Below are 25,216 nucleotides of genomic sequence, written 5' to 3' on the forward strand. Positions count from 1 at the left end.
GGCATACAGTAGGCACTTATTAAAGGTTTTGGGGTGGGCGCTAGTGGTAAAGAACTCACCTACCAATGCCGGAGTTGTAAGAGATTCAGGTTGGATCCCTGGGTTGGGAAAATCCCCTAGAGGAGGCCATGGCAAGCCACTCCAGTATTCTTGCCTGGAGAATCCCATGGGCAGAAGGGCCTGGTGGGCTACAATCCATAGAGTCACACCAAATCGGACGTGACTTTAGTGACTTAGCACCCAGCTGGCTGGATGATAAATGGCAAGATGGAAGGGAGGGAGGTGGGGAGGAATGGAAAGAGGGCCAGCCTGCCTGTCTCCAGTGCCCATGCTCTGGTCACAACCGGGAGATCCTGGGACGTGAGGCTGGCGTGGTGTCTGACGTGGCTCTCGCGGCTGTCTCTGCAGGAGCCACGATGCACGTGAAGAAGTACCTGCTCAAGGGCCTGCATCGGCTGCAGAAGGGCCCCGGCTACACATACAAGGAGCTGTTGGTGTGGTACTGTGATAACACCAACACCCACGGCCCCAAGCGCATCATCTGCGAGGGGCCCAAGAAGAAGGCCATGTGGTTCGTGCTCACCTTGCTCTTCACCTCCCTCGTCTGCTGGCAGTGGGGCCTCTTCATCAAGACCTACCTGAACTGGGAGGTCAGCGTCTCCCTCTCCATCGGCTTCAAGACCATGGACTTCCCCGCGGTCACCATCTGCAACGCCAGCCCCTTCCAGTAGGTGGTCCCTGGAGCACAGCTGGTCTCAGCGGGGCTGCTTCCCTTCATTTTCCTTCCTTCCAGCTTTCCTTCCTTCTTTCCCATTTCCTCCTTTCTCTCTCGCTCTCTGTCTCTTTCCCTCTTTGCAGCAAGTAAGATTCAAAATTCATAAACCTCCTCAGCTTAAAAAGAACCTCCAAAAATACCTGGTAGTCCCTTCACACTAGTGCCTATTTATTGATCCAGTGTGTATTTATTGAGCACCTACTATTGCCAGCTACTATTGGGGCTTCCCTTGTGGCCCAGATGGTAAAGAATCCACCTGCAATGCAGGTTTGATCCCTTGGTCGGGAAGAACTCCTGGAGAAGGGAATGGCTTACCCACTCCAGTATTCTTGCCTGGACAATTCCATGGACAGAGAAGCCTGGCGGGCTATGGTCCATGGGGTCATAAAGAGTAGGACACAACTGAGCAACTAACATACTACTATTGCCAGGCACTGTTATGGGGCCCCAGAAATGCATCAGTAACCAAAACAAAGTTCCTCCTGTCCTCATCACAGCCTCCCAGAGAAAACGGACGTTCATCTTTTCTTCCATAAACATTGAAATCATTCTCATTGTGAGGATTAAACTGGACCTGTATCCAAGGTTCAGTGCCCTCTCCTACAGGAAGTCCTCCAGCCATCTATAGCAACCATGCATTGAGTGCATTTCATAATATTGCCTAAATGCCAGGCAATATGTTGAGTGTTCTTTGGATAATTCATGTCATTCTAATCCACACAACCACTCTGGGGTCGGGGGGCACTACTCCAGTAGCCCCAGTTCACAGGTCAGGAAATGGAGATTCAGAGTGGTGAGGGAACTTGCCCAGAGACACTCAGTGAGCAACTGTGGAATTTGAATCTAGGTCTTATCTGACTCCAGAGCTGCCACTGTTTAACCACTGGATGGCAAGGCCTAGGAAGGAGACACCCAAGGAGACCGAGCCTAGTCGGTTGAAGAAAGGCAGGGGGTCACAGAAAAATGCCCCAGGAAATGAGTAGACATTAGCCGGGTGGAAGAGAGTGCTCCAAGTGGAGGACATAGCACATGCAAAGGTCCTGGGGTGCGACAGAGCCTGGTGCATTCAAGGGGTTGAAAAATGAGCCGGCATGTCTGAGTCACAGGAAGCGTTCTTGTCCAAAAGGAGGTCCTGGAAGGTAAATCATACTTCCTGTTTACATTTCCAGTTATCAGAAAGTCACCTCATTCTGGTTATAGGGCTGTTCTTCCTTGCTTGGGTGGGTCTTTGAAGCTACTCAAGAAAACTCTTAATAATTATAATAACACACCCTGCTTATAAGCATCACCCTATTGAATCCTCCAAAAACCCTCTAGGGTAAATGTTTTAATCCCCCACTATTTCACAGATGAGAGAAGAGAGCCTCAGAGAGGTTAACCTACCCACGGTCACACAGATGTTAAGTGGCATGCTGTGCTGTGTTTGGTCACTCAGTCCTGACTCTTTGTGACCCCATGGACTGTAGCCCACCAGGCTCCCCTGTCCATGGGGATTCTCCAGGCAAGAATACTGGAGTGAGTTGCCATGCCCTTCTCTAGGGAATCTTCCCAACCCATGGATCAAACCCGGGTCTCCCGCATTGCAGGCAGATTCTTTAACGTCTAAGCCACCAGGGAAGCCTAAGAATACTGGAGTGTGCATAGCCTATCTCTTCTCCAGGGGATCTTGCTGACCCAGGAATCGAACCAGGGTCTCCTGCATTGCAAGAGGATTCTTTACCAGCTGAGCTACCAGGGAAGCCCATTAAGTGGCATGCTGGAATTCAAACCCAGATCTTACCAAGCTTGACAGCAGCTGTAGACATCCAGGCTATAATAGCAGCCCCCACCCCACAGCCCAGCACATTCCCAGTCCTCCCCTCCCTGTGCGCACACAGGTAGCTGGTTTGGTGATCAGGGAACAGGTGGTGTCAGCGTCTGCGACTGATGTCAGCTCTGGCCACTGTCCACCTTCATACCAGCACTTGGGCCTATATCCAGGATTTAGTGCCCTCTCCTACAGGAAGTCCTCCAGCCAGAGTTGACACACACCACCCTGGAGACCACACTCTGGGCAGGGTCTTGGATAAATTGGGTTCTGTAGTGACAGGGGTGCAGGGCTTGGAGCCCCCCAACCCAGGGCCTGGTGGAAACACTCACTGGGGTGGACACATTTCTGCCGGACTGACTGGTCACTACTTCCAGTATGGGAACCTCAGGGACTGAGAAGATCCTGGATCCCAACCCCACAGTCTTCTCCCTGCTGAAACTGGCTCCTATTCCCCAAATTGCTGCTGGAGATTTAGGACCTCAGGATCACAGACCTGCTCCTCTTCCAATATTATACCCCTCCTGGGAGGAAGAAGTCTGAACCCCGTGCACCCACAGATACCAACTGGGGCCCACCAAACCCAGGTTCTCAGCTCTGCGCCTTCTTCAGTGGGGTTAGCTCAGGAAATCACAGCAACTCCCAGAGTTTCTTTATCCACATGGAGGGGGGGGGTCATTGTAGAATTTTATTTATAAATTAACTCAAAGAAGATGCAGGGAACACCTAGCACCTGACACATGGTGAGGGATCAATAACCATGAGCTCTTAGGATTCTGTCTCTGTAGCATGTGAATTTCATAGGAAAAGAGACCCGATCTGTCTTGTTTGCTATAATATCCTCTGTGCCTTGCACATAGTATAATAGCCTCTGTGTACTTGACACATAGTAGATACTCACCAAATACTGGGTGAAGAATGAGTGAGCAGGTGGTGGAAGGAGGCATGGACGCATGGGTGGGTGGGTCGAGAGGTGGGCGCTGGGGGCGGGGAGGAGCAGGCTTCTCACACGTGGTGGCAGCCATGCTGGAGTAGGAGGGGACTGGACTACGGCCGCTCTGCTCTGCAGCTGCCCCTTGCCCCCCTGACTGGCCTTCTCCCCCACCCAGGTACTCCAAAGTCCAGCATTTGCTGAAGGACCTGGACGAACTGATGGAGGCAGTCCTGGGGAGGATCCTGGGTCCCGAGCTCAGCCAGGTCAATGCCACCAGGGCCCTGAACCTGTCCATCTGGCACCACACGCCCCTGGTCTTTATCAACGAGCAGAACCCCCACCACCCGGTGGTTCTGGACCTGTTTGAGGACAACTTCAATGGCTCAGCAAGCAACAGCCCAGCACCAGGAAGGCCCTGCAGTGCCCACAGGTGCAAAGTAGCCATGAGACTAGTAAGTGGGTTCCCCTCCCCAGGCACGGCTCAAACAATGGGCCCTCTCCAGTGAGTCCAATGGGAGTGTCTTTCCTTAACTAATCTGGGTCTTGGCTAGGGGAGAGCTGAGCCTCTATCAGACTACATGGACTGAGCGAGGGGGAAGGGGTGGGTGGCTTCCTAAAGAAGGAATTAAGTCTTATTATCAGAAGACAGGGGCATAAATATTGGCCAGGTAGAAAACCACAGCTATGCTGTACAGTCATTGCCAAAGCATAACTGGACTGCTGGGATACCCGCAAGCCTGCAGGTGGGAAGAAGATTCCCTGTCAGTGCCCAAGATCCCTGGGGGCTCTGTAACTACACAAAGCCCTGGGCCTGACTCCTGGAGAATCTGAAAGGGCAGTTCTGAGCCCAGACCCAGGAATCTGTCTTGTTAATGGGCTTCCTGGTGATTCTGATGATCCGCCCTGGTTGGGGACCCAGGCTGGGGCTATACACTCCCCACTGCCTCCCATACCCGATATGTGGTCAGGATCTTCCCCCATCAGAGAGGGGTTGCAGAACCTGAAGTCTTGAGTCCTTCATGGTCCACCCAGCCTCCAGGGGGCTGCCTCTGGATGTCTGGGAGGGGGCTGGGAGTAGATTTGGGGGAGCAGAGGGTCAAGTGTGTCTGCTGCTTATGTGTCTACATGAGCATGAGTGTGGGGCCACTTGTGTGACTCGAGGCATGTGGACACGTGTGTATGTAGTTGTGACGCCAGGACATCATGTGACTGCAGGTGTCAGAAAGATGTCTGTGTGGACGTGACTGTGTGGATGTGTGTGCAAGTGGGTTGGCTCACGCCTAAGGCAATGTTATATGGGGGTGGCTGATGCTGTGTGTGTGTGAGTGGACAACCCAAGCCTTGTGACTATGAGTGCCAACACACCGCCCACCGGCCCAGCCGCTGGCCACCCTGGCACCAAGGTGCCACCCGAGGAAGGGCAGCTGGCAGCACCCTCGCTGCCCTGGCTATCAGGGTGGGGGGCCATGCAGCTGCCCCCACCCACAGGAACCCCTCTTGCTGGCCCCCCCCACAGTGCAGCCACAACGGAACCACATGTACCTTCCGGAACTTCAGCAGCGCCACCCAGGCCGTGACGGAGTGGTACACGCTGCAGGCTACCAACATCTTCGCACAGGTTCCAAACCAGGAGCTGGTGGCCATGGGCTATCCCGCGGAGCGGCTAATCCTGGCCTGCCTGTTTGGGGCAGAGCCCTGTAACTACAGGTGAGAGCCAGTGGGCCCCCCGAGACCGGGGTCCACATCCTGGGTCCACACCCCAGCTCGGCCACTCAGCCGGTTACCCCAATTGTCTGTACCCTGCTGTCTTCGGCTTCTTAGAGGGAGTCTGAGAAGAGGATGCGTTGACGGCCCCATCACGTCCCGAGGGCATCGCTTTAGGGAAAGTCTGTAGGGAAAGAGGACGGCGCTAAGGGAGGATGTGGCCTCAGGTGGCGTCTAACCCAGGTGTCATCCCCGTAAACTGCACCGCAGAGCTGTCCTTCCTTAAGCCGGAGGCTGGCCCCTTGCACATGGCCCCATCAGTCACTCCCTGGGTGTGTGTCACCCCCAGGAGCATGGGCTGGGGGTCTCCTAACTTCCCAGGCAAGGAGGCGGGAGAAGGGGCAGCCATGAGCTGTTAGCCTCCAACGCCCAGCATCTACTGCCCTCAGTTTTCTCATCCCTAAGATGGGACAATAACCATATCTGTGTCTCGTGTAGAATAAATGAATCGGCTCATGTCAGTGCTTAGACCAGAGCCCTAGAAGCCTTTGTCATAAACACCCTTTTCCCAAACAACCCCAGGGTTGAGAAGATGGCAGGATGAGGGCAGCATTATCTCCGAAAGCCTGGGTCCTCTTACACATGGTCCACAGATCTCCACCTCCTTCCTCGCCACTGCCCCTCTCCAGCTTCTGACCATCAAGACCCTGGGACTGGGCGCCCAGCTCTGTCCCCAACTCTCAGACAGACTCGACGGGCAGGTCACTTAGGAAGGGAGGCTGGGCACAGACAGGCAAGCTGCTGAGGCCCCAGTGCCCCCTCCTGCCTCGTGGCAGACCTCCTGGTGTAGCGGCCGCCCCCCTGAGTCCGGCCCTGGGCTTTGGCCGGTCCCATTTCCCCGAGGCGCTAGCGTCCTCCTGGTCTGGAGCTTCAGATTCCCACACTTCAGGTCTCTGGAGAAAGGGACTTTTTGCCGAATCTTGCTGTTTTAGACGAGTGGCAGGCTACCGGTTGCAAACTCCCAGGGACTATGGCCTCAGCCCACGTCAGTCAGCTCATGAGCCCTCGGAAACCTCTGTCGAGAATCTGCTGATTCTGTCCCCCAGAAAGCACAGGCGCAGGGCAGGTGTAGGTCGTGTCAAGGAGTCAAGGCCCCCTGAGCAGGCAGAGCTGCCCGCCCAGGCATTTGTGAGAATCAGAGGAAGGACCTACAGGTGGAGGAACTGCATGCCGGCCCCCCACCGATGGCACACGTCCTCGCTGGCTGGTTGCAGGCTGGGTTCCAACCCCTCTCTCTGGGGAGACTTGCTTCAGAACCTACCTGCCCCACCACTCCTGGCAGCCTGCCTTAAGGTTGTGGGTACCCAGTAAACGCAGTCTGTGCCTATAAGTTCATCTTTACCTCACAGCTGAAAGAGAGAGGTGTAATATGATAATTTAAAACATATGGCTTATCTGCTCAGTCAGAATATGCCCTGAAGTGCGAGTGAGTTGAAAAAGTGGGATCTGTTAGGATCCACTGGGACCTGCTGCCCGGTTCCTGGCGCTTTGTGTGCGCATCTCTTAGTGGGATCCCAGGGCTCGAAGATGTGTGTTCTGCACACAGCATGGTCCCTAAACAGAGCCTGCAGTGACTTCCTGGCCTGAGGCAGGGCTGGAGGCAGCCTGGGGACGGCCTCCATGTTGCCAAGATGGTGCCCTCCAGAGCCAGCCCTATCTGGGTCAGCTGACTGAGAAGATGGCTGGCGGGCAGGCAGCACCAGGTGTTGGCCGCACAACTCTGTGGTGTGGCTGTGACTGGGGAATAAATCTAGTGAGGCGGTCAAGGCTGGACTCTGCAGTTAGACCATTGGGTTCAAATCCTTGCTCTGTCTTACCAGCTGTGTGGCTTCAAAAGCAAGCGTCTTAACCTTGATATGCCTCCTTTTTCCTCCTGCATACAATAGGTAACAACAGTGCTTACTCTGTGTGCATATGCGTGCGTGCTCAGTCATGTCTGACTCTTTGCGACCCCATGTACTGTAGCCCGCCAGGCTCCTCTGTCCTTGGGATTTCCCAGGAAAGAATACTGGAGTGGGTGCCATTTCCTCCTCCAGGGGATCTTCCCGACCCAGGGATCAAACCCATGCCTCTTATGTCTCCTACATTGGCAGCCAGGTTCCTTACCACTGAGCCACCTGGAAAGCCTATGCCTACTCCACTGGGTTCTTTGGAATATTAAATGAGTTAATGTATGTGACAGGCTGACAGTAGTGATGAACTCAGTATTACTCTCATTAAACCCACATTTCACAAGGAACTCATTCTTCAGTAATGATGCTAACGCTTATTGCACCCTTCTTATGTCCAGGCGCTATTCTTAGCACTTTACATGTACAAAATCAGTCAGTCTAACTCTGGCAACAAGCCCTTGTTTTATGTGATACAGCGCTGCTCAGAGAGGTTAAGCAACATCTCTGAGGTCACACACCGGGTGAGTAGCCGAGGTGGCAGTCTGAGCCAGGCCCACCTGGCGTCACTTCATCGCCTCATCAGAAATCGAGATCGTCTTCCTTCCTTCCCCTCAAGCTTGTTTCTTCAGCCTTCGGCGGTTCCTTGGCACGGAGACCCTGGTCCACCCGTCTCCATGCTGCTTGTCAGTCCCACAGCCTACTGGTTGCCCATCTTGCTGAATCAGCCTCAGACTCAGTGCCAGAGGACACGTGCCTCTCTCTGCCCTCCCAGTGTTGGGCCCCACACACTTTGGCTCCCTTACTCTGTCCTGGTCTCCGTCCTCTCGGCCTCATATTAGCGAATGCTGAAGGTCCAGCCACTGCAGTTTTAGGAAAGTATGAGCCACGTTTGGACCCTGACACCAAGCCGCCTGGGTTTGAATACCAGCTGGGCTTTCCTGGTGGCTCAGATGTAAAGAACTCACCTGCAATGCAGGAGACCCGCGTTCAATCCCTGGGTTGGGACAATCCCCTGGAGAAGGGAATGGCTACTCACTCCAGTATTTTTGCCTGGAAAATCTCATGGACAGAGGAGCCTGGTAGGCTGCAGTCCATGGGGTTGTGAAGAGTCAGACAGGACTGAGCGACTAATACTTTCAACTTTTCTGTTTGGGGGCATACTGCTAAGCTTCTCTGGGTCTCAGTTTTCTCATCTGGAAAATAGGGATAGTGAAATGACCTCACAAGGCTATCATGGGGATTAAGTGAGTTTACATAGATAAACTGTTTAGAACAGTACTTAGCACGTGCTAAGAATTATAGGAGCAATTTAAAGATTAACTTTTTATTGTGGAGTAGTTTTGGATTTATAGAAAAGTTTCAAAGAGAGTACACAGAGTTCCCTGGTACTCCTCACCCAGCTTCCCCTATCCATAACATCTTAAGTCACCATGTAATCTATCAAAAGTAAGAAGCCAACCTGGCCGCATCACTAGTAAACAAACCTAACACTTTATTCGGATTTGTCTGTTTTTCCTGATGATCTTTTCCTGCTCAGGCTTCCATCCAAGAGACCACATTGCTGTCGGTTGTCATGTCTCCTTCATCCCCTCCAACTGTGACATTTTCTCAGATTTCCTTGTTCTGGATGACTGTGACCATTTTGGGGTCCTGGTCAGCTGTTTTATAGCAAGCTGTTGGGGTTTATACAGCTAAGATGGATTTGGGGGAAGAAGGCCACAGAGGTGGAGGGCTTCCTTGTCACATCCTATCAGGGGGTACATGTTAGCCACTCAGAACCACCATGATGTTGACCCTCCTCCCTTGGTTAAGATGGGGTGTGTTGGGCTTCTCTGCCGTGCTCTGTATCATGAGCTCTAAGTTCAGCCTGTACTCTGCGGGGTGGGGTGGGGGAAGCAGCACCAGAAGAGAGATTAAACTCCACTTAACCTGGAGAGGGGAACAGACACTATTCAGGATTCTTCTGTACGGAATGTCTTCTGCTTTTGTTTATTTACTCAATCATTTATTTATACTAGTATGGACTCTTGTATATTTGGGTTGTAATCCAATACCACACTATTTATTTTATTACTCAAAATTTTCCAGTGTTGGCCACTGAGAGCTCCTTCAGTTGGCTCCTGTGTCGCTTCAACATGTCCTCATCCATTTATTTATTGTTTTAGTACTTCCTTACTTTCTGGCACTAAAAGATGCCCCAGTCCTAGAATCAGCCATTTCTCTGAGAAGCTCTAGTCCTTTTATTGGAGAATGGGATTTAGAAACCAAGCTCTAGGCACATATGGCTTCCCTGATAGCTCAGTTGGTAAAGAATCCACCTGCAATGCAGCAGACCACGGTTCGATTCCTGGGTCAGGAAGATCCCCTGAAGAAGGGATCGGTTACCCACTCCAGTATTCTTGGGCCGCCCTGGCGGCTCAGCTGGTAAAGAATCTGCCTGCAATGAGGGAGACCTCAGTTTGATCCCTGGGTTAGGAAGATCCCCTGGAGAAGGGATAAGCTACCCACTCCAGTATTCTGGCCTGGAGAATTCCATGGTCTGTATAGTCCATGGGATCACAAAGAGTCGGACATGACTGAGCGACTTTCACGTTCACTTTTTCAGGCACACATGTGTTGTTGTTGCTTCAAGGGCTGGTCCTCCGGTTTCTCCCTTCCCTAAACCCTACTACCCAGTGACACTGTCGTTGTACGGCTCCCAGCTAGGATGCTCCATCTCCCAGTCTTTGCAGGAAGCTTGCTGGTCTCTGTCTTTATGCCTCGCCTCTGTTTTAGGGAAGGTTTGGGGAGGGAAACGCTTAGCTCTGGAGCCAGACTCGGCCAGTGCTGGGAGCAGCCTCTCCAGGTAAAGAACATTTATCAACAAGCAAATAGTTGGCAAGCCTCAGAGTGCAACCCGGGACAGGAGGGGATCTGGCCGCGCCCAGAGCCACCTCCCGCTCCTGGGCGGTAGGTGTCCGAGGCAGCTCCTTGGGAACATCGCGTGCCCATGTCCCAGGGGCGGGGTCTCTCCTTCCAGACCCGGCGCCCGGCTGCAACTGGTTTTCCCCGCTCATTTCCTCCCTTGTGGCCGCAGCCCTGATCCCACCTGGGAGAGAGACTCCACGGTGCCCGCCCAGAGTGGTTTCTTCCCTCTGGACCTTCGGTGTCCTCCCCACCCTCACTCCCACCCCCAGCCTGGGGTGCCCTTCATCTACCCCACACCTGCAAAGCTCGGCTACCTCTTACTCATCCTTCAAGTCTCAGTTCAGGGCTCATCTCCTTCAGGAACCCTCCCCTGACCCACTCCCCACCCCCACGTCCACTCTTCCAGGCTTATCTCTGTTGCTACTCTTATCACATATTATAATTTATCCAACAAATATTTACTGAGTGTCTGTCTACCAAGTGCCACTCTCTGAGGATCGGGGGTGAATTTGTTCAGTGGTTCAGTGTGCTCAGCTTCCAACCATCACCTTAGTCCTTTTGGGTGGGTTTTGTTGTTACCCCAGTGTTATGGGGGGAGAAACACAGAGAGGTGAAGTGACTTCCCCCAAGCTCACCAGTGAGTAACTGGCAGAGCCAGAATTCAAATTCAGGCAGGCTGGCTCCCAAGCCTGAGCCCTTAGCTTTTAGGTTCTTTCTCCCTCCAGACAGACAGCTGTCCTCCCTGGGATTATTTTCTAAAGCAAGAGGCCGCTGATAAGCAATTAAGTCAAGAAGATGAGTTCGGCTTCTGATGCATGCCAGCATGGGAATGTTGTTGTTGTTGTTGAGTTGCTAAGTTGTGTCCGACTCTTTGCGACCCCATGGACTGTAGCCTGCCAGACTCCTCTGTCCATGGGATTTCCCAGGCAAGAATACTGGAGTGGGTTGCCATTTCCTTCTCCAGGGGATCTTCCCAACCCACATCTCCTGCATTGGCAGGTGGATTCTTTACCACTGAGCCACCAGGGAAATAAGCAGGTGGAAATGGTCAAGTGACTGGGAGGTGACTTTGCACAGGGAGGTCAGGGGACGTCTCTGGGCAGATGAAACCTGAAGGAGGAGGAGAAATGAGACACTTGAAGATCTGCTCAGAGAATATTCCAGGCACAAGGAACAGTGGGCCTTGAATTTGAAGACAACATGGTGTCTCTGGAGTATAATGAACAAGGGGGAGGAAGCCAAGTGGGGCATTTGCATTTTATTCTGAGAGCAGCAAGGAGCTTCTGGAAGGTTCTAACAGGGGCGTGCTGTGGGCTGATTCACAATTTTTTTTTTTTAATGTGGACTATTTTTTAAGTTTTATTGAATTTGTTACAGTATTGCTTTTTTTGGCTGCAAGGCATGTGGGATCTTAGCTCAACCAGGGATAGAACCCACACCCCTTCCATCGGAAGGCAGAGTCCTGACCACTGAACCACAGGGAAGCCCGTGATTCACAGTTTAAACAGTTGCCCTGACCACTGTGAAGGAGGAAGATTGTAAGGCAGCAAGAGTGGAGGCAGAGGCTCCTGCAGGAATTGGGGTTGGGGGGAGCTGGCGGCCCTGGACCAGGGTGGGAGCCTTAGAGTGGAGGAGGCAGGCAGGAAAGAGAAATTGCCATGACCCCACTCTGTGGTTTCTCCTACGCCATGAGCTTCAAGCGCAGGACTGTCTTGCTGGCCTCCGTGTCCTGAGCCCAGTGCGTGACTCAGTAAGCGTTGGGTGAGAAATGCAGTTTGTCTTTCATGGTGGAGGACACCTCAGCTCAGAGGCTGAGGAAGCCTCTCACGTGCATGTCAGAGTCAGCTCCTGGATCAGGTTTCACCACCTGCCTTGGACCCACCTGATTTGGCTGGCGCAGAGGGTGAGACCAAAGAGACAGGAAATGGCTTCCTAATCCGAACATGGGGACAAATACCTGCTGACCTCATGGGGTTATTGCAAGAATTAAAGGAAAGAACATACACAGAAATCTTCAGCATGGCCTGGGGAAATTTGCTCAGTAAATACTGTGGAACAGAAAGCTTAGAAAGTGTAGCATTTCAGGTATGTTTCTGCAGTATCTGATGCACCAAGCCCTATTCCCTCCTGTTTTTAATAAAATAACAGAAAACCATATAAAAACATCCGAAGACATTTTAAATGCTAGTTCCATTTTTTTTAATATATTTATTTATTTAGCTCCATGGGTCTTAGTTTTTGGCACTCAGGATCTTAGATCTTTGTTGCTGCTTGTGGGATCCTTAGTCTTGGGATGCAGGATCTCTTCATTGCGGCATGCAGACTCTTAGTTGCATCTTGTGGGATCTAGGTCCTTGACCAGGGTTTGAACCCAGGCTCCCTGCATTGGGAGTGTGGAGTCCTAACCACTGGACCACGAGGGAAGTCCCCTTAAATGCTATTTTCTATGGAGACTTGCAATTGGGCTTCCCAGGTGGTGCTAATGGTAAAGAACCCACCTGCCAATGCAGGAGACTTAAGAGACGTGGGTTCCATCCCAATCCCTGGGTTGGGAAGATCCCCTGGAGAAGGGAATGGCAACCCGCTCCAGTATTCTTGCCTGGACAATTCCAAGGACAGAGGAGCCTGGCAGGCTGCAGTCCATGGGGTGGCACAGAGTCGAACACAACTGAAGTGACTTGGCACACGTGAGGACTTGAGAGCATACACATAGGACAGGGTGTGAGGGACTCACCCCTGGGTGGTGGGTGTGTGGTGTGAGGACCCACCACCCAGATCCAATAAGTGTGACTCTCATCCTGTCATTAAAGCAAATCCAAGATCTCACATCCTTTTCATCTATATGGTGTGTAGAATGTATCTTCAAAGAGAAAGACTTTTGACAGAAGCACAATCCCGTTTCGCCACCTTAAAAAAGAAACGATTGGTGATTCCTCATTACCATCATCTATCCAGTGGTGTTCAGTCTCGTGAGTGTCAGACTTTTTTGTTTGCCTGTTTGAATGAGGATCCAATTAAAGTCCACAGGTTGGGAATAGAACCAAGTCTTTGAAGTTGCTTTCAATCTGAAGGTTACCTCCCTTTCCCTGTCTCATAATTTATTTGTTGAAAACACTGGGTTGTTTATTTTCTGGAGTCTGGATTTTGCAGATTGACTTTGTGCGGTATGTTTGAACTTGTTCCTCTGTCTCCAGTATTTGCTGTAAATGGTAGTTAGAGACAGATGTTTGATCCTGTTCACAGCTGGGTGTTGTGGTTGTTGTTTTATTTGTTGGCAAAGCCACTTCCTGGGCAGCCTGTGCCCTTCCACTGGGACACACAGGTCCCAAAATCAGGGGAACAAAATGATGACCCTCTAATTGTATCACTCGCTCTTCAGTTACTAGCTTGATGAAACCAGAACTTAACAGCTATTTTACAACAAAAAAAGTCAGTTGAAGGAAGCCATAGATTAAAGGAGATTTAAAAGGCATATCAACCAATCACATGTCAATGTCGTTTGGATCTTAATTTAAACCAATAAATTGTAAAACCAAAATTGACCTCTATGAGACAATATAAATTGAATGTATAATAATATTAAGGAATTTTTATCAGTTATGTTTAACCTGGTAATAGTGGTGTTTTAGCAGTTCTTATGGGGACTCCCCTGGTGGTCCAGTGGTTAAGCATCCATCTTCCAATGCAGGGGGTATGGGTTCTCTGGAGGGGAACTAAAATCTCAACTAGAGAGCCTATGTATAAGTAGAGAAGCCTGCACCAAAAAAAAAAAAAAAAAAGCATTCTTATTTATAGACATATAGAAATGTTTACAAATAAAATTGTAATATCTGAGATTACCTTCAGTAGGGGTAGGTAGAGATGAAACAGCTGACTGTAGGGGATTGTTGAAGCTGGTGGTGAGCTTTGTTCTCTCAACTTTTTATGTTTGAAAAGTTCCATATAGAAAAGAACTGAACAAAATTATTTGAAACTGATATTGTACTGTCACTTTTCCATATCTTTATAATAATATTTTGTGCTATTGTTCAGTGATCAAATAGTTCCTTGGAAACATTCCCCTGTAACATAGGACCCTAGATGGGCTCACACCTCATTGTGAAACTCTCTTTCCTGACCTCTGCTTGCACCCTGTCCTGATTCACAGCCCCCTCTGACCCCCCCATCTCTATCTTCTTCCCTCCTTAGCTGAGTTCCCAGGGTTCCCAGACAAGCCTACCCGCCTGGATCCTGCAGCTCCGTGGAGCAAACATTGCCTGGAGCTGCCCACTCACTCATGTTATCTATATTAGGGGCTTGTGGCTGCTGCAACGAATGACCACAAACTGGATGGTTTAAAGCAACAGAAATGTATTCTTTCACAGAGGAAGCTCGAAGTCAGAAATCAAGGTGTTAGCAGGACCAGGCTCCCTCCCGAGTCTCCGGAGGACAATCCTTTCTTGCCGCTTCTAGCTGGGGCGGTGGGCGGTGAGGGGCGGGGGGGGCGGTGGCAGCGGGTGGGGGGGGAAGGGGGGGATGTGCTGACTTCTGTCTTTGTACCTCTCAGTCTCTGCCTCTGTCTTCATGTGACCTTCTCCTCTGTGACTCCTCTGCTGACTCTTTAAGGACCACTTGTGTGTGGATTTAGGACCCACGTGATAAAACCGGTTAATCTCACCTCAAAATCCTTAACTGTGCCTGCGAGGATCCCTTCTCCAAATAAGGTCACATTCACAGGTCCCTGGGGTTAGGATGTGGACATGTCTTTTCGGGGATCACCATTTAAATGACCACATGGCTTACAAGACCCTGTAGATGAGACAGCCGAAAACATCAAAGAAGCTTCTTTTTTGGGTCTCAAAATAAATAAATAACCCTCAGGGCAGATGTTTTTGACAAAACTTTTGGTTTACTTTTATATATGTATACATCTTATGTATGTGTATATGTTTGTAGGGTTGTGATGTAAAATTGTATTTTTAGATCAAAAAAGTTCGCAGGCCACTGTAGTTAAATTACACTGGCAAATAAAAGCACAAATTAACCTCAAAAAAAAAAAAAAGAAAGAAAGAAACGAAAAGCAACTTCTTTTTCATGCTTCATGACTAAGCCAGAGAGCCTGGCTCCTACCCCAAAGAACACTGTCTTTCCCAATAGAGTCTGGGGATCTCCTCTCTGGTGGGTGCATGGCTGCAGGGGAATGGACAGAATGACCTGTCGCTCACTTCTCCATTCCTGAGCCTCTCTGAGCAGTAATCTACCAGCTCCCTGCTGCCATGCACCCAGGGGTGGCAGTGGGGGTGACATCAGCTGGGATGGGGATGGGCCCTGGCCTCCAGCTGATGGTGTTTCTTTCAGGAACTTCACACCCATCTTCCACCCTGATTATGGCAACTGTTACATCTTCAACTGGGGCATGACAGAGAAGGCCCTCCCTTCAGCCAACCCGGGAACTGAGTTTGGTAAGTCTGTCCTGGAGCCAGAGCCATGAGGTTTTAAATCCTATCATGTGAGGATGAAAGACCAAATGGCCATCAGCCAGATGGTGTAGTGGTAAAGAATCCACCTGCCCAGTGCAGGAGATGTAGGAGGCTTGTGGGTTCAATCCCTGGGTCAGGAAGATCCCCTGGAGTAGGAAATGGCAACTCACTCTACTATTCTTGCCTGGAGGATCCCTTGGACAGAGGAGCCTGGTGGGCTACAGTCCATGGGGTCGCAAAGAGTCAGACATGATTGAGTGATCACCAAGCACACACACCATCAGCTGTTGAAGGACAGGACCAAGTTTAGCCAGAGGCCGGCATGCAGAGCAGCAGCATCTACTGGGTACCCCAGGGCAAGGCCAGGTGCCTTCTCAGCTGTCCCCCAACCCAATGCGCAAAAATCCCTGGGTAGTGAGTGACTGGTGTGCCCCTTCTGCTGATGAGCAAAGCGAGGAAGCAGTGGCTGAGAGCACAGGCTTCTGTGACCAGATGGAATCCCAGCCCCACCATTTACCCCCAGGTGATGCTGAACCGAGACTTAACTTCTTGAAGCTCTCGTTTCTGCTCTTGCACAATGAGCAAATGAGCAGAGCATATGGTTCAGACCCCATCGCATCATCCTGGCCTAAGGCAGGTAGACCTCTGAGCACAGAGCAATTGGCCTTGCCCCTGAGCCTGGCCAGCAGCAAACTCTCACTAAATGCAGATGTTCTGAGACGTTTTAAGTAACTTTGCCATGATCACACAGTTAGCCTGGGGCAGAGCCCTTACTGTCAGCCTCGTTTCTGTGCAGTTCATGAGAGACAGAGAGAAGGTGAAGTAGTAAACAGAAGTGAGGAAGAGGGAAGTGGTTGATGGCAGAAGCTGCTCGTCTTGGGAGCAGCTGGTGGACTCAGCATCTGCACCAGGCCTTGGGGAACAAATCCTTCCTCCCCACCCTTAGGTTCTGAGCTCCCCAGCCATCAAAAGACAGATGTCATTCAGCAACTGTCAGAGCTGCTGGTCTAGAGGGGTGTGGGTGGGCTGCCAACACTTCACCCACCCCGGAGCCTCTGAGGATACTGGGCATCACAGAGATGCCAGCTAACTCACTCTCTAGTGATGACTGATGATAAAGATCAAAGCTGCCTGTAGAAGTCCATCAACTTCCACTTCCTCATTGAGTGACCTATGACAAGGTCCCTTACTCTCTTTGGGTCTCAGTTTCCTCATCTGTAAAATGGGGACAATAATTGTACCTATCTCATATGCCTCTTATAAGCTTCAGTGAGGTCATGTAAATAAAGCCCTGAGCCCAGCACTCAGTATGCAGCAAATGCTCAATAAATGCTAGGCTTCTTGTCCTGCCCAGTCCTTTCTTCTTGCCTGTCTCAGTCGTGTCCAACTCTTTTTGTGACCCCATGGACAGTAGCTTGCCAGACTCCCCTGTCCATGGAAACTTCCAGGTAAGAATACTGGAGTGGGTTGCCATTTCCTTCACCTGGGGATCTTCCCAACACAGGGATCAAACCCACATCTCTTGCATCTCCTGCATTGGCAAATGGGTTCTTTACCACTGGCACCATCTGGGAAGCACCCCCTGCCATGATTCATAAAATACTGAGTCTGGTCTCCACCTTCAAGAAGAGAACAGTGGAGTAGGGAAGGAAGACAGATAATAAAAGAAAAATTTCAAAAGTGAGACAGGTACTTGGAAGGCGAGTTCCAGGACAAGGAGAGAGTATGACAGAGATCCTGAGACCCAGTCTAGACAGTCAGGGAAGGCTTCTGGAGGAAGTGATACTTGGACTGAGCCCTGAAGGAGGAGCAGGAGTTTCTAGGTGCAAGGTGAGGCTGGAGACAGCATTCCAAAGAGAAGACAGCCTGACGAAGGCCCAGCAGTAAGAAGGAGCATGGCAGCTGAGAGGGTGAGCAGAGAGAATGAGGACCCTGGAGACGAGAGGCGAGGCTGCCTGGGCTGCAGCCTTGGATCTACCTGCCATGTGGAAGAGGCCGTGGAGTAGAGATGGGGCAGGCAGAGCCCAGAGTGGAGACCGTGCTGGCTCAGACTAGGAAGTGGGCCTCAGAAAAGGCAAGAAATCCGGGTTTTCGTAAAGTGGAGCCAGCTTCCTGCATAGACCCTGGCCTTCCCTTGGCTGGCGGGGCCTGGGACCAGTGGGTGATGGGTCTGCACTCAGCCTTGGGCAGCCAGCTCAGGCTGCTCTCCGCCCCATCTTCCCCTCAGGCCTAAAACTGATCCTGGACATGGGCCAGGAAGACTACGTCCCCTTCCTCACGTCTACGGCTGGCGCCCGGCTGATGCTTCACGAGCAGAGGTCATACCCCTTCATCAAGGAAGAGGGCATCTACGCCATGGCGGGGATGGAGACATCCATCGGGGTGCTTGTGGTATGCCTGCAGGCTGTCTGCCCAGCACCCACCTCCAGGGGCCTGAGAGGAGCAGCTCCGGGCCTCCCCAAGCCCTGGACCTCCCCACCATTCACTCCTGCCTCACCTTCTGCCTGGAACCCCAGCGGGCCCCACGCTTGGGGGAAGATGAGTGCCCCCCAACCCTGGCACCTGCTGGGGCGTCAGCCCTCAAGCCCCTCTGAGCATCCCCTAGGCCCACTTGCTGGATAGGAGGGAGGAACAGAGGGGGGTTCCTAGGGGTGACCAGGGGTCCCCACAAACAACCTCTCACACAGGACAAGCTGCAGCGCAAGGGTGAGCCCTACAGCCAGTGCACCAAGAACGGCTCTGACGTCCCCATCCAAAACCTCTACAGCAGCTACAACACGACCTACTCCATCCAGGTGGGATGACGGTGGCTTGAGGCCTGAGGTGTCTGGGAAAGCTGGTCCCAGCAAGGCTGGCTCTGCTGGATCTTTGGGACCACAAGGTTCCCTGGAGGCTAGGGAACCAGTCTGGTCCTGGTTCTTACCAGGGCCCGGGTCTGGCCACTTCTTGTCCTTGCTTGGCAGGTGTGGCCTTGGGGTTTTGCTCTGGGGTTTCCCAAAAAGAACTCTTGTGTGTATTAAGGATTTACATGGATTAAACAATCATTTGATCCTTTCAGTACCCATATGAGGCAATAATATTCTAGCAATAATTATTAATTATTGTTAGTATATATTAATATGCTATTAACAGCATTTATTGTATATGCATTTATTATACTATACCATTATTATTATAATATACTAATAATAGCAGGCTTATCATGCTAGGCAGGCACTGTTCCATGTGCATTACATATATAAATTTTTTTACATATATATATATTCTACATATATTATATATATATATAAAATAATTTAATCCTCATAACAATACCAAGATGTAGACGCTATTATTAAGAATGAGGAAATTGGGGCTTATAGACCCTAGTCCAAATGCCTCATCAGTGTTCCTAAGTCCCTCTTTGTATCTGGCCTTAATCCCCTTTGCTGCAGCTGGGGCTTCCTTACCTCTTATCCTGATCTCCAAGGTCAGCCACGAGGCTTGGCCTCAGACCTGGCCCCAGAGGACAGGACAGACTGACTCTTTGCAAAGATGACCAAAGTGACCGCTCACAGTGACACTTTCTCTCCCAGTCCAGTCTGCCTTGGTGGATGAGGACACAGGATGGCTGGGGGGCAGCCCAGTGTCTAGCTCCGTGTCTGAGAGCCCTGAGCAGGGTGTGGTTTTCCCTTTCGTCTTAGACACGGGAATCCACTGTCCCCCCTGCCCACTCTGTCCAGCTGACCCCATGCACCGCTCACTCCGACCCTTCTGTCTGGCGGAGGGCTTCTGCCTGCGATGGAGAACTTGAGGAGTCTTTAAGCCTCTGGAGGGACAGATGGACAGACAAGGCAGCCGGGGGTGGGGGCGGTGGGAGCACAGAGAAGGAGGCCACAAAGGCATCAGTCCCCAGCCCTGGAAACCCCATTCCAGAGAAACCCCAGGTCTCGTTTTGTGCAGTGCCATCACCAGTCTGGACAGAGACCTTGGCAAAGCCCCAGGCCCTGGTCAGGCACTCTGCCTGCCAGCCCTGGCCCCGCCCTAGCCCACCCTGGAGAGGGCCCCCACCTTCCAGGTGAGACAGTGAGGTCTGAGTGAATGTTGGACACTTGGCCCAGAGCTCCCTGCTGACCCACTGCCCCCGATCTTGCCCCAGACCCCCTCCTCCCAGCCATGCCATTTCATCTGCCACCCACCCCCGCCCACTCCCCGCTTCCTCCCGCGAGGAGCCTGCAGGTTCACAGAGGAGAACGGAGCACCAGATGCAATGGACTGGGAAGTTGCAGGCAGGAGAGCAGGGGAGAGGATGCGAGCTCCTTGGCAAGGGTGGGAGCAGGAAGCCCTCCAGAGGAGGACTTGGGAAACCTGGCAGGAGAGCCGTGATGAGCTACTGCTTCCATTCTCCAAGTGCCTAACGGCATGCTGACCTCCCCGCCTTAGACACAGGAGCAACAGGAATAAACTGAGGCTCGGAGGGGAGGTCTGGCCCCAGAACACGTAGCTCGTTTCTGAATGGACTGAAACCAGGTTGGACCTGAAAACCCAGAAATTATAGATTCATCTCATCCAGCCTACAGGGGCCTGGTCCACTCCCCCGCTTCCCTCACCCCCCCAACCAGGGGACATTCCATAGAAGGTCACTTCCTCTCCTTTGCACTGAGCACTTGGATCGCCTTTCTCACCTTCCCTGAGTGTTTCCCTCCAGGACGAAGGAGCACAGAGCGAGCTTGCCTGCTTTCTCTTCTGCGTCCTTCCATGTAAATGGCTTGGAAGGCTGCTGGCAGCCTTGTAACAAGAGCTTTCTTAAGAGTTAGCTGTTTTTTGTTGTTGGGGGGAAACAGTGGACACATTTGGGATCTTAGTTCCCTGACCAGGGATCAAACCCACGCCCCCTGCTGTGGAATCATGGAGTCCTAACCATTGAGAGAAGTCCCTGAGAGATAGCTTTAGGGTTGGAACAACCCCGTGTCATCTGTGGGGCCAGCCTCAGAGAGCTGGGTTCTGGCTTGAGTCCTTCTGTGGGGACAGAGACAGGGAAGGACAGCCACCTCCCACCTCGGGGGGGTAGGGGGGAGGAAGCTTAGCCACCTCGCCACCCTTTTCCATGGGAGGGGCGCCTCCTCGGCTCCCCCAGCCCCTGGCCTGGGCATCCAACGCCCTGGGCCCCGTCCCCCTGGGCGGAGGTGGGGACATCACCTTCAAGTCTGCCTTCTCTCTGCCCCTTCCCACCCCCCAGGCCTGTATTCGCTCCTGCTTCCAGGAGCACATGATTCGGGAATGTGGTTGTGGCCACTACCTGTACCCGCTGCCCCACAAGAGGAAATACTGCAACAACCAGGAGTTCCCGGACTGGGGTGAGTGGGGAGCCCCCCGGGGACCGGCGCCCCCAGCCCGCTGGGCCTCTGCCCACAAAGGCTGTGCCCGCAAGCGGCAGGTGGGGGGCTCCATGAGTCCTCACCATCCATGGCCCCTCTCGCCCTGGTTCTCCCCATTCCCAGCTCCCCGATGCTTTCAAGTGTACACGTGAAACGTGTAAGTTCGGGAGAGAGTTTGTCTTTGAAACCTGAAGTCACCAGAAGGGGAGCCCCTGTTGGACTCACACTGAGCCAGGGTCATCCAAACACCGATGGATGTTGTCAGTGGCAGAGGGAGTCCAGCACCTGTTAAAACTAACATGTGTGGACAGGAGGGAAGAACTTAATCCCTTCCAATACTCATCCCTCCCCACGTGACCTGCTGGCTCTAGTCTGCCCCCCACCAGGCTCAGGCGTGACAGGTGGAGGGAAAGCTGCTCTGATCCTCCTGAGCTGGGGCTGGGGTGCTGGGGAAGGGGTCCCTCTGGCCAAGCTGGGGCCAAACGGCTGGAGAGGGGGCACCCAGGGTGGGTGATTTTCCGTGACAAGGGGAGTTTGGATCGAGACAACGCTCCCCACTCAACCTAACCACAGGCCTTAGGTGGCTCAGGGCCAGGAGATCAGAGGGTGGCCAGAGGCTCAAAGCAGAAAACCTGGCTCAAAATCTCTCCCCCCCACCTCCTCCCACCCAGCCCATTGCTACTCGGCCTTGCGCATCAGCATGGCGCAGAGGGAGACCTGCATCTACGCCTGTAAGGAGTCCTGCAAGTGAGTCCACCGAGACAGGATGGGCGGGGCGGGTGTGGAGGCAGGGTGGGCGGGGACAGTGACCATGTGCTGCCATCTCTCTTCCAGTGACACTCAGTACAAGATGACCATCTCTATGGCCGTCTGGCCTTCCGAGGCCTCCGAGGTGAGTCAGGGGAGCGGCCAAGCTCTTGGCCACCCAGCTTCGGATGGGAGGCAGGTGTGGCCAGAGGTCTGCAGGCTGTTGGGAACCTCTCGTCCACTCCCGCCCCGCCTCCTTCCACCCGTGTCCCCCAAGGACTGTGCGGGGGACATGGCAGTGAATGGGACAGACCGTCCTTTGCCCTTTTGGAGCTTACTTTCCAGCTGCAGAGACAGACGATATACAGAAATAAGATCATTTCCAGGGGCTGTGTAGGGAGTAAACCAGATGCTGGAAGGGTAACTGGGGGAAAGCACTTTAGACAGGGTGGTCAGGGAAGACCGCCCCCTTCCCACCTCTCTAAAAAGGTATATTTGAGTTGAAACTGGAGGATGGGGCTGAGCCAGCCTGGGAGGGAACAGCAAGTGTGAGGGCCTGCGGTGAGAACTGAAGCAGGGAGGCCGGGCCTGTGGGGAAGAGCCTGGAGACCCAGTGCCTTTCCCCTCTCTCCCTGTGCGCACACACAGTCCCCAGGGCTGTGGTCTGCCTCCCACGGGTAGCAGGGCCCATGGCTGGGAGGGGATGCTGCGGGCACCGTTGTTCTCAGCTGCCTTTTTGGGTTCCAGGACTGGATATTCCACGTCTTGTCTCAGGAGCGGGACCAAAGCAGCAATATCACCTTGAGCAGGTAAGCTCAGAGTCTGGACCGGCCAGGGAGGGCAGGAAAGAGGAGAAACCAGAGCCTCGGGGGAGGGGCTTGGACACAGGGCAGCTGCTCAGACACCTTCTCACACTGGTCAGATCCAGAAGCAAGCCTAGAGGAGGAAGTACTGGGAGTGAGAGAGAGGCCAGCCAGGGGGGCTCAGAACCTACCATTTCCTAAAGGACAACCTGTTCATTCATCCATCCATCCCTCCGGTCCTTTCATCCTTGAATCCGTCCACCCATCCATCTATCATCCATCCTTCCAATCTTCTCCCCATCCATCTATCCACTCACATCCATCCATCCATTCACCCTCCATCAACCATCCTTCCCTTCTTCCACTCATCCATCCACCCACCCAACCTCCATCCATTCATGCATCTTTCCATCCATTCAACACAACCAGGCATTGAGCACAAGAAAGACAGGAGCTTTCATTCTATCAGGAGCTTCGAGTCTAGAGGACAGAGATACATGAACAGGGTTTTGGTGGTGGTAGTCTGCACAGTACCCTTTCTCAGGAGCCCAGCAGAGAAGGAGGCCCCTTCTTTCTGAGAGATAAGGAAGATCTGTGTAGGGAGGTAACCCTTGAGCTAATCCCCTAAGGAGGAGGAGTAACTGTTTAGACAAATAGGAAGAGGCGCTGATGTCCCAGCAGAAGGCTGGAGGTATGAGAGAGCATCACCTTTCTGAGGACCATCAGGTGTAAGGGGGAAGCCCTCTTGACCACATTTCCCTGCCCCGGGTCCCCTGACAGTGGGCCAAGGCCTAGGACTCTATGTCAAGTCTACTGTACTGGGAGTGGGTGAGAGGAGCCCAGAGCCAATCTTTAGGACTGTCTTGGCCCTCAGGTCCTTTGGAGAACTGGTTCAGAAAGAGATGCATGGAATGGGTGAGGGGCAGAGGTGCCTTTTGTGGCCCCAAGGCCTAGAGGGGCCCTTCCTGGTTCTTGTTTGGACTCTCCACTCCTGGGAGTGGGCACATGGGAAGCTTGAGCCAGAGGAGGGTACCTTTGCTGTGTGTGTGTGTGTGTGTGTGTGTGTGTGTGTGTGTGTATTGGGGAGAGGGCACCAGTTCCCTTTGCTGCCTCCTGCAGGAAGGGGATTGTCAAGCTCAATATCTACTTCCAAGAATTCAACTATCGCACCATTGAAGAGTCAGCAGCCAATAACGTGAGTCTGGGGGCTCCTGACACCTCAGCCCTGCCTGCTGCCCCTCCACCCTGCAGCCTGAGGGTGGGGAGGATCCAGAGCCCAGCAGAGGAATTAGGAAGGTCCCTTGTTGTTTGCATCACCAACTCAATGGACATGGGTTTGGGTGGACTCCAGGAGTTGGTGATGGACTGGGAGGCCTGGTGTGCTGTGGTTCATGGGGTCGCGAACAGTCGGACACAACTGAGTGACTGAACTGAACTGAACTTGTTGTTTATGAGTTTCCCTGGTGGCTCAGATGGTAAAGTGTCTGCCTGCAATGCGGGAGACCTGGGTTTGATCCCTGGGTCTGGAAGATCCCCTGGAGAAGGAACTGGCAACCCACTCCAATGTTCTTGCCTAGAAAATCCCATGGACAGAGGAGCCTGGCAGGCTACGGTCAATGGGGTCGTAAAGAGTCGGACAAGACTGAGAGATTAACACTTGCTTACTTGTTGTTTAGTTGCTCAGTCGTGTTCAACTTTTTTGCAACCCAGTGGACTGGGGCGCAATACTGGCAGGCGGATTCTTTACTGCTGAGCCACCAGGGAAGCAGGAAGGTCCCATAGGCACTCCCAGATTACTTCCCTGGGCTGAGATGATCACCTCTTCTCCCTTTCCGGCCACAAACTCACCTCACAGGAAGCCGTGAGGTTGGGCTTGAGGCAGAGATCTGTGGCCCAACCCCCCAACTGTGGTCAGGCCCTCACCCCCCTGCTCCCTGCAGATCGTCTGGCTGCTCTCAAACCTGGGCGGACAGTTCGGCTTCTGGATGGGGGGCTCGGTGCTCTGCCTCATCGAGTTCGGGGAGATCATCATCGACTTCGTGTGGATCACCATCATCAAGCTGGTGGCCCTTGCCAAGAGTGTGCGGCAGAAGCGGGCCCAGGCTCGCTATGACGGCCCGCCGCCCACTGTGGCCGAGCTGGTGGAGGCCCACACCAACTTTGGCTTCCAGCCAGACTTGGCCACACCCGGCCCTGACGTGGGGGCCTACCCCCATGAGCAGAACCCGCCCATCCCGGGCACCCCACCCCCCAACTACGACTCCCTGCGCCTGCAGCCGCTGGACGTCATTGAGTCTGACAGCGAGGGGGATGCCATCTAGAGCCTGCCCTGCCCCTCTCAGCGGGCCAAGAATTCGGACCTGAGCAGCTGAGACATCGCCCAAGGCCAGAGTCCAGGTCCCTCTATAGAGAGGCTGGCAGCTCTTGGCCAGCCCCAGGCTGAGGGCTCCGAGGAGTCATGGTGCTGGTATGGATACGGGAACTGTGTTCCTGCCCACACCCCCAACCTGACTTGACCCTTGGCCTGGGGTCTGAGACCCAAAGCACTGTTCCCTGGAACCAGGCCACTTCCCTCCCAGTGCCAGTCACCATCTGCCCCAGAGTTGAAGGCAGGTGGGCACGCTGTGCCCTCTAACCCCAAAAGGAGCCTTCTTTTCCTTCCTGCCTCAGCTGACCTGGTGAATGGGTTGAGTGAGGGCAGAGCTGCTGGAAAGCAGGCATCAGGGTCCTGCCAGGTGGCACATGTTTTGTTCTGGAAAATAAAAGTGGAA

The 25,216-nt window shown here is 52.8% G+C and overlaps 1 protein-coding gene across 2 annotated transcripts; it reads left to right on the forward strand.

The window, feature by feature from the left end:
- The first annotated feature begins 414 nt into the window (after positions 1-414).
- SCNN1B (sodium channel epithelial 1 subunit beta) lies at positions 415-25,216 on the forward strand. 2 transcript variants are annotated; one of them, XM_055561699.1, is made up of 12 exons: positions 415-727; positions 3,692-3,968; positions 5,033-5,223; positions 15,417-15,520; positions 17,766-17,929; positions 18,226-18,333; positions 20,757-20,874; positions 21,567-21,642; positions 21,730-21,787; positions 22,390-22,451; positions 23,565-23,640; positions 24,386-25,216. In XM_055561699.1, the coding sequence occupies exons 1-12, from the start codon at positions 417-419 to the stop codon at positions 24,764-24,766; spliced, it is 1,926 nt and encodes a 641-aa protein (XP_055417674.1). In that variant the 5' UTR covers positions 415-416; the 3' UTR covers positions 24,767-25,216. The 2 variants fall into 2 exon arrangements, with proteins under 2 accessions (XP_055417674.1, XP_055417675.1); XM_055561700.1 differs by lacking the exon at positions 18,226-18,333.

This window comes from Bubalus kerabau, chromosome 23 (genome assembly GCF_029407905.1).
Source record: "Bubalus kerabau isolate K-KA32 ecotype Philippines breed swamp buffalo chromosome 23, PCC_UOA_SB_1v2, whole genome shotgun sequence".
In the NCBI taxonomy this organism is placed as follows: Eukaryota; Metazoa; Chordata; class Mammalia; order Artiodactyla; family Bovidae; genus Bubalus; species Bubalus kerabau.

Bases quoted from the DNA above. Each gene is read 5' to 3' on its own strand.
- SCNN1B (XM_055561699.1), top strand. From the start codon at position 417: ATGCACGTGAAGAAGTACCTGCTCAAGGGCCTGCATCGGCTGCAGAAG. The intron at 15,521-17,765 runs GTAAGTCTGTCC...TCTTCCCCTCAG, and splicing joins CAACCCGGGAACTGAGTTTG to GCCTAAAACTGATCCTGGAC. The intron at 17,930-18,225 runs GTATGCCTGCAG...CCTCTCACACAG, and splicing joins CATCCATCGGGGTGCTTGTG to GACAAGCTGCAGCGCAAGGG.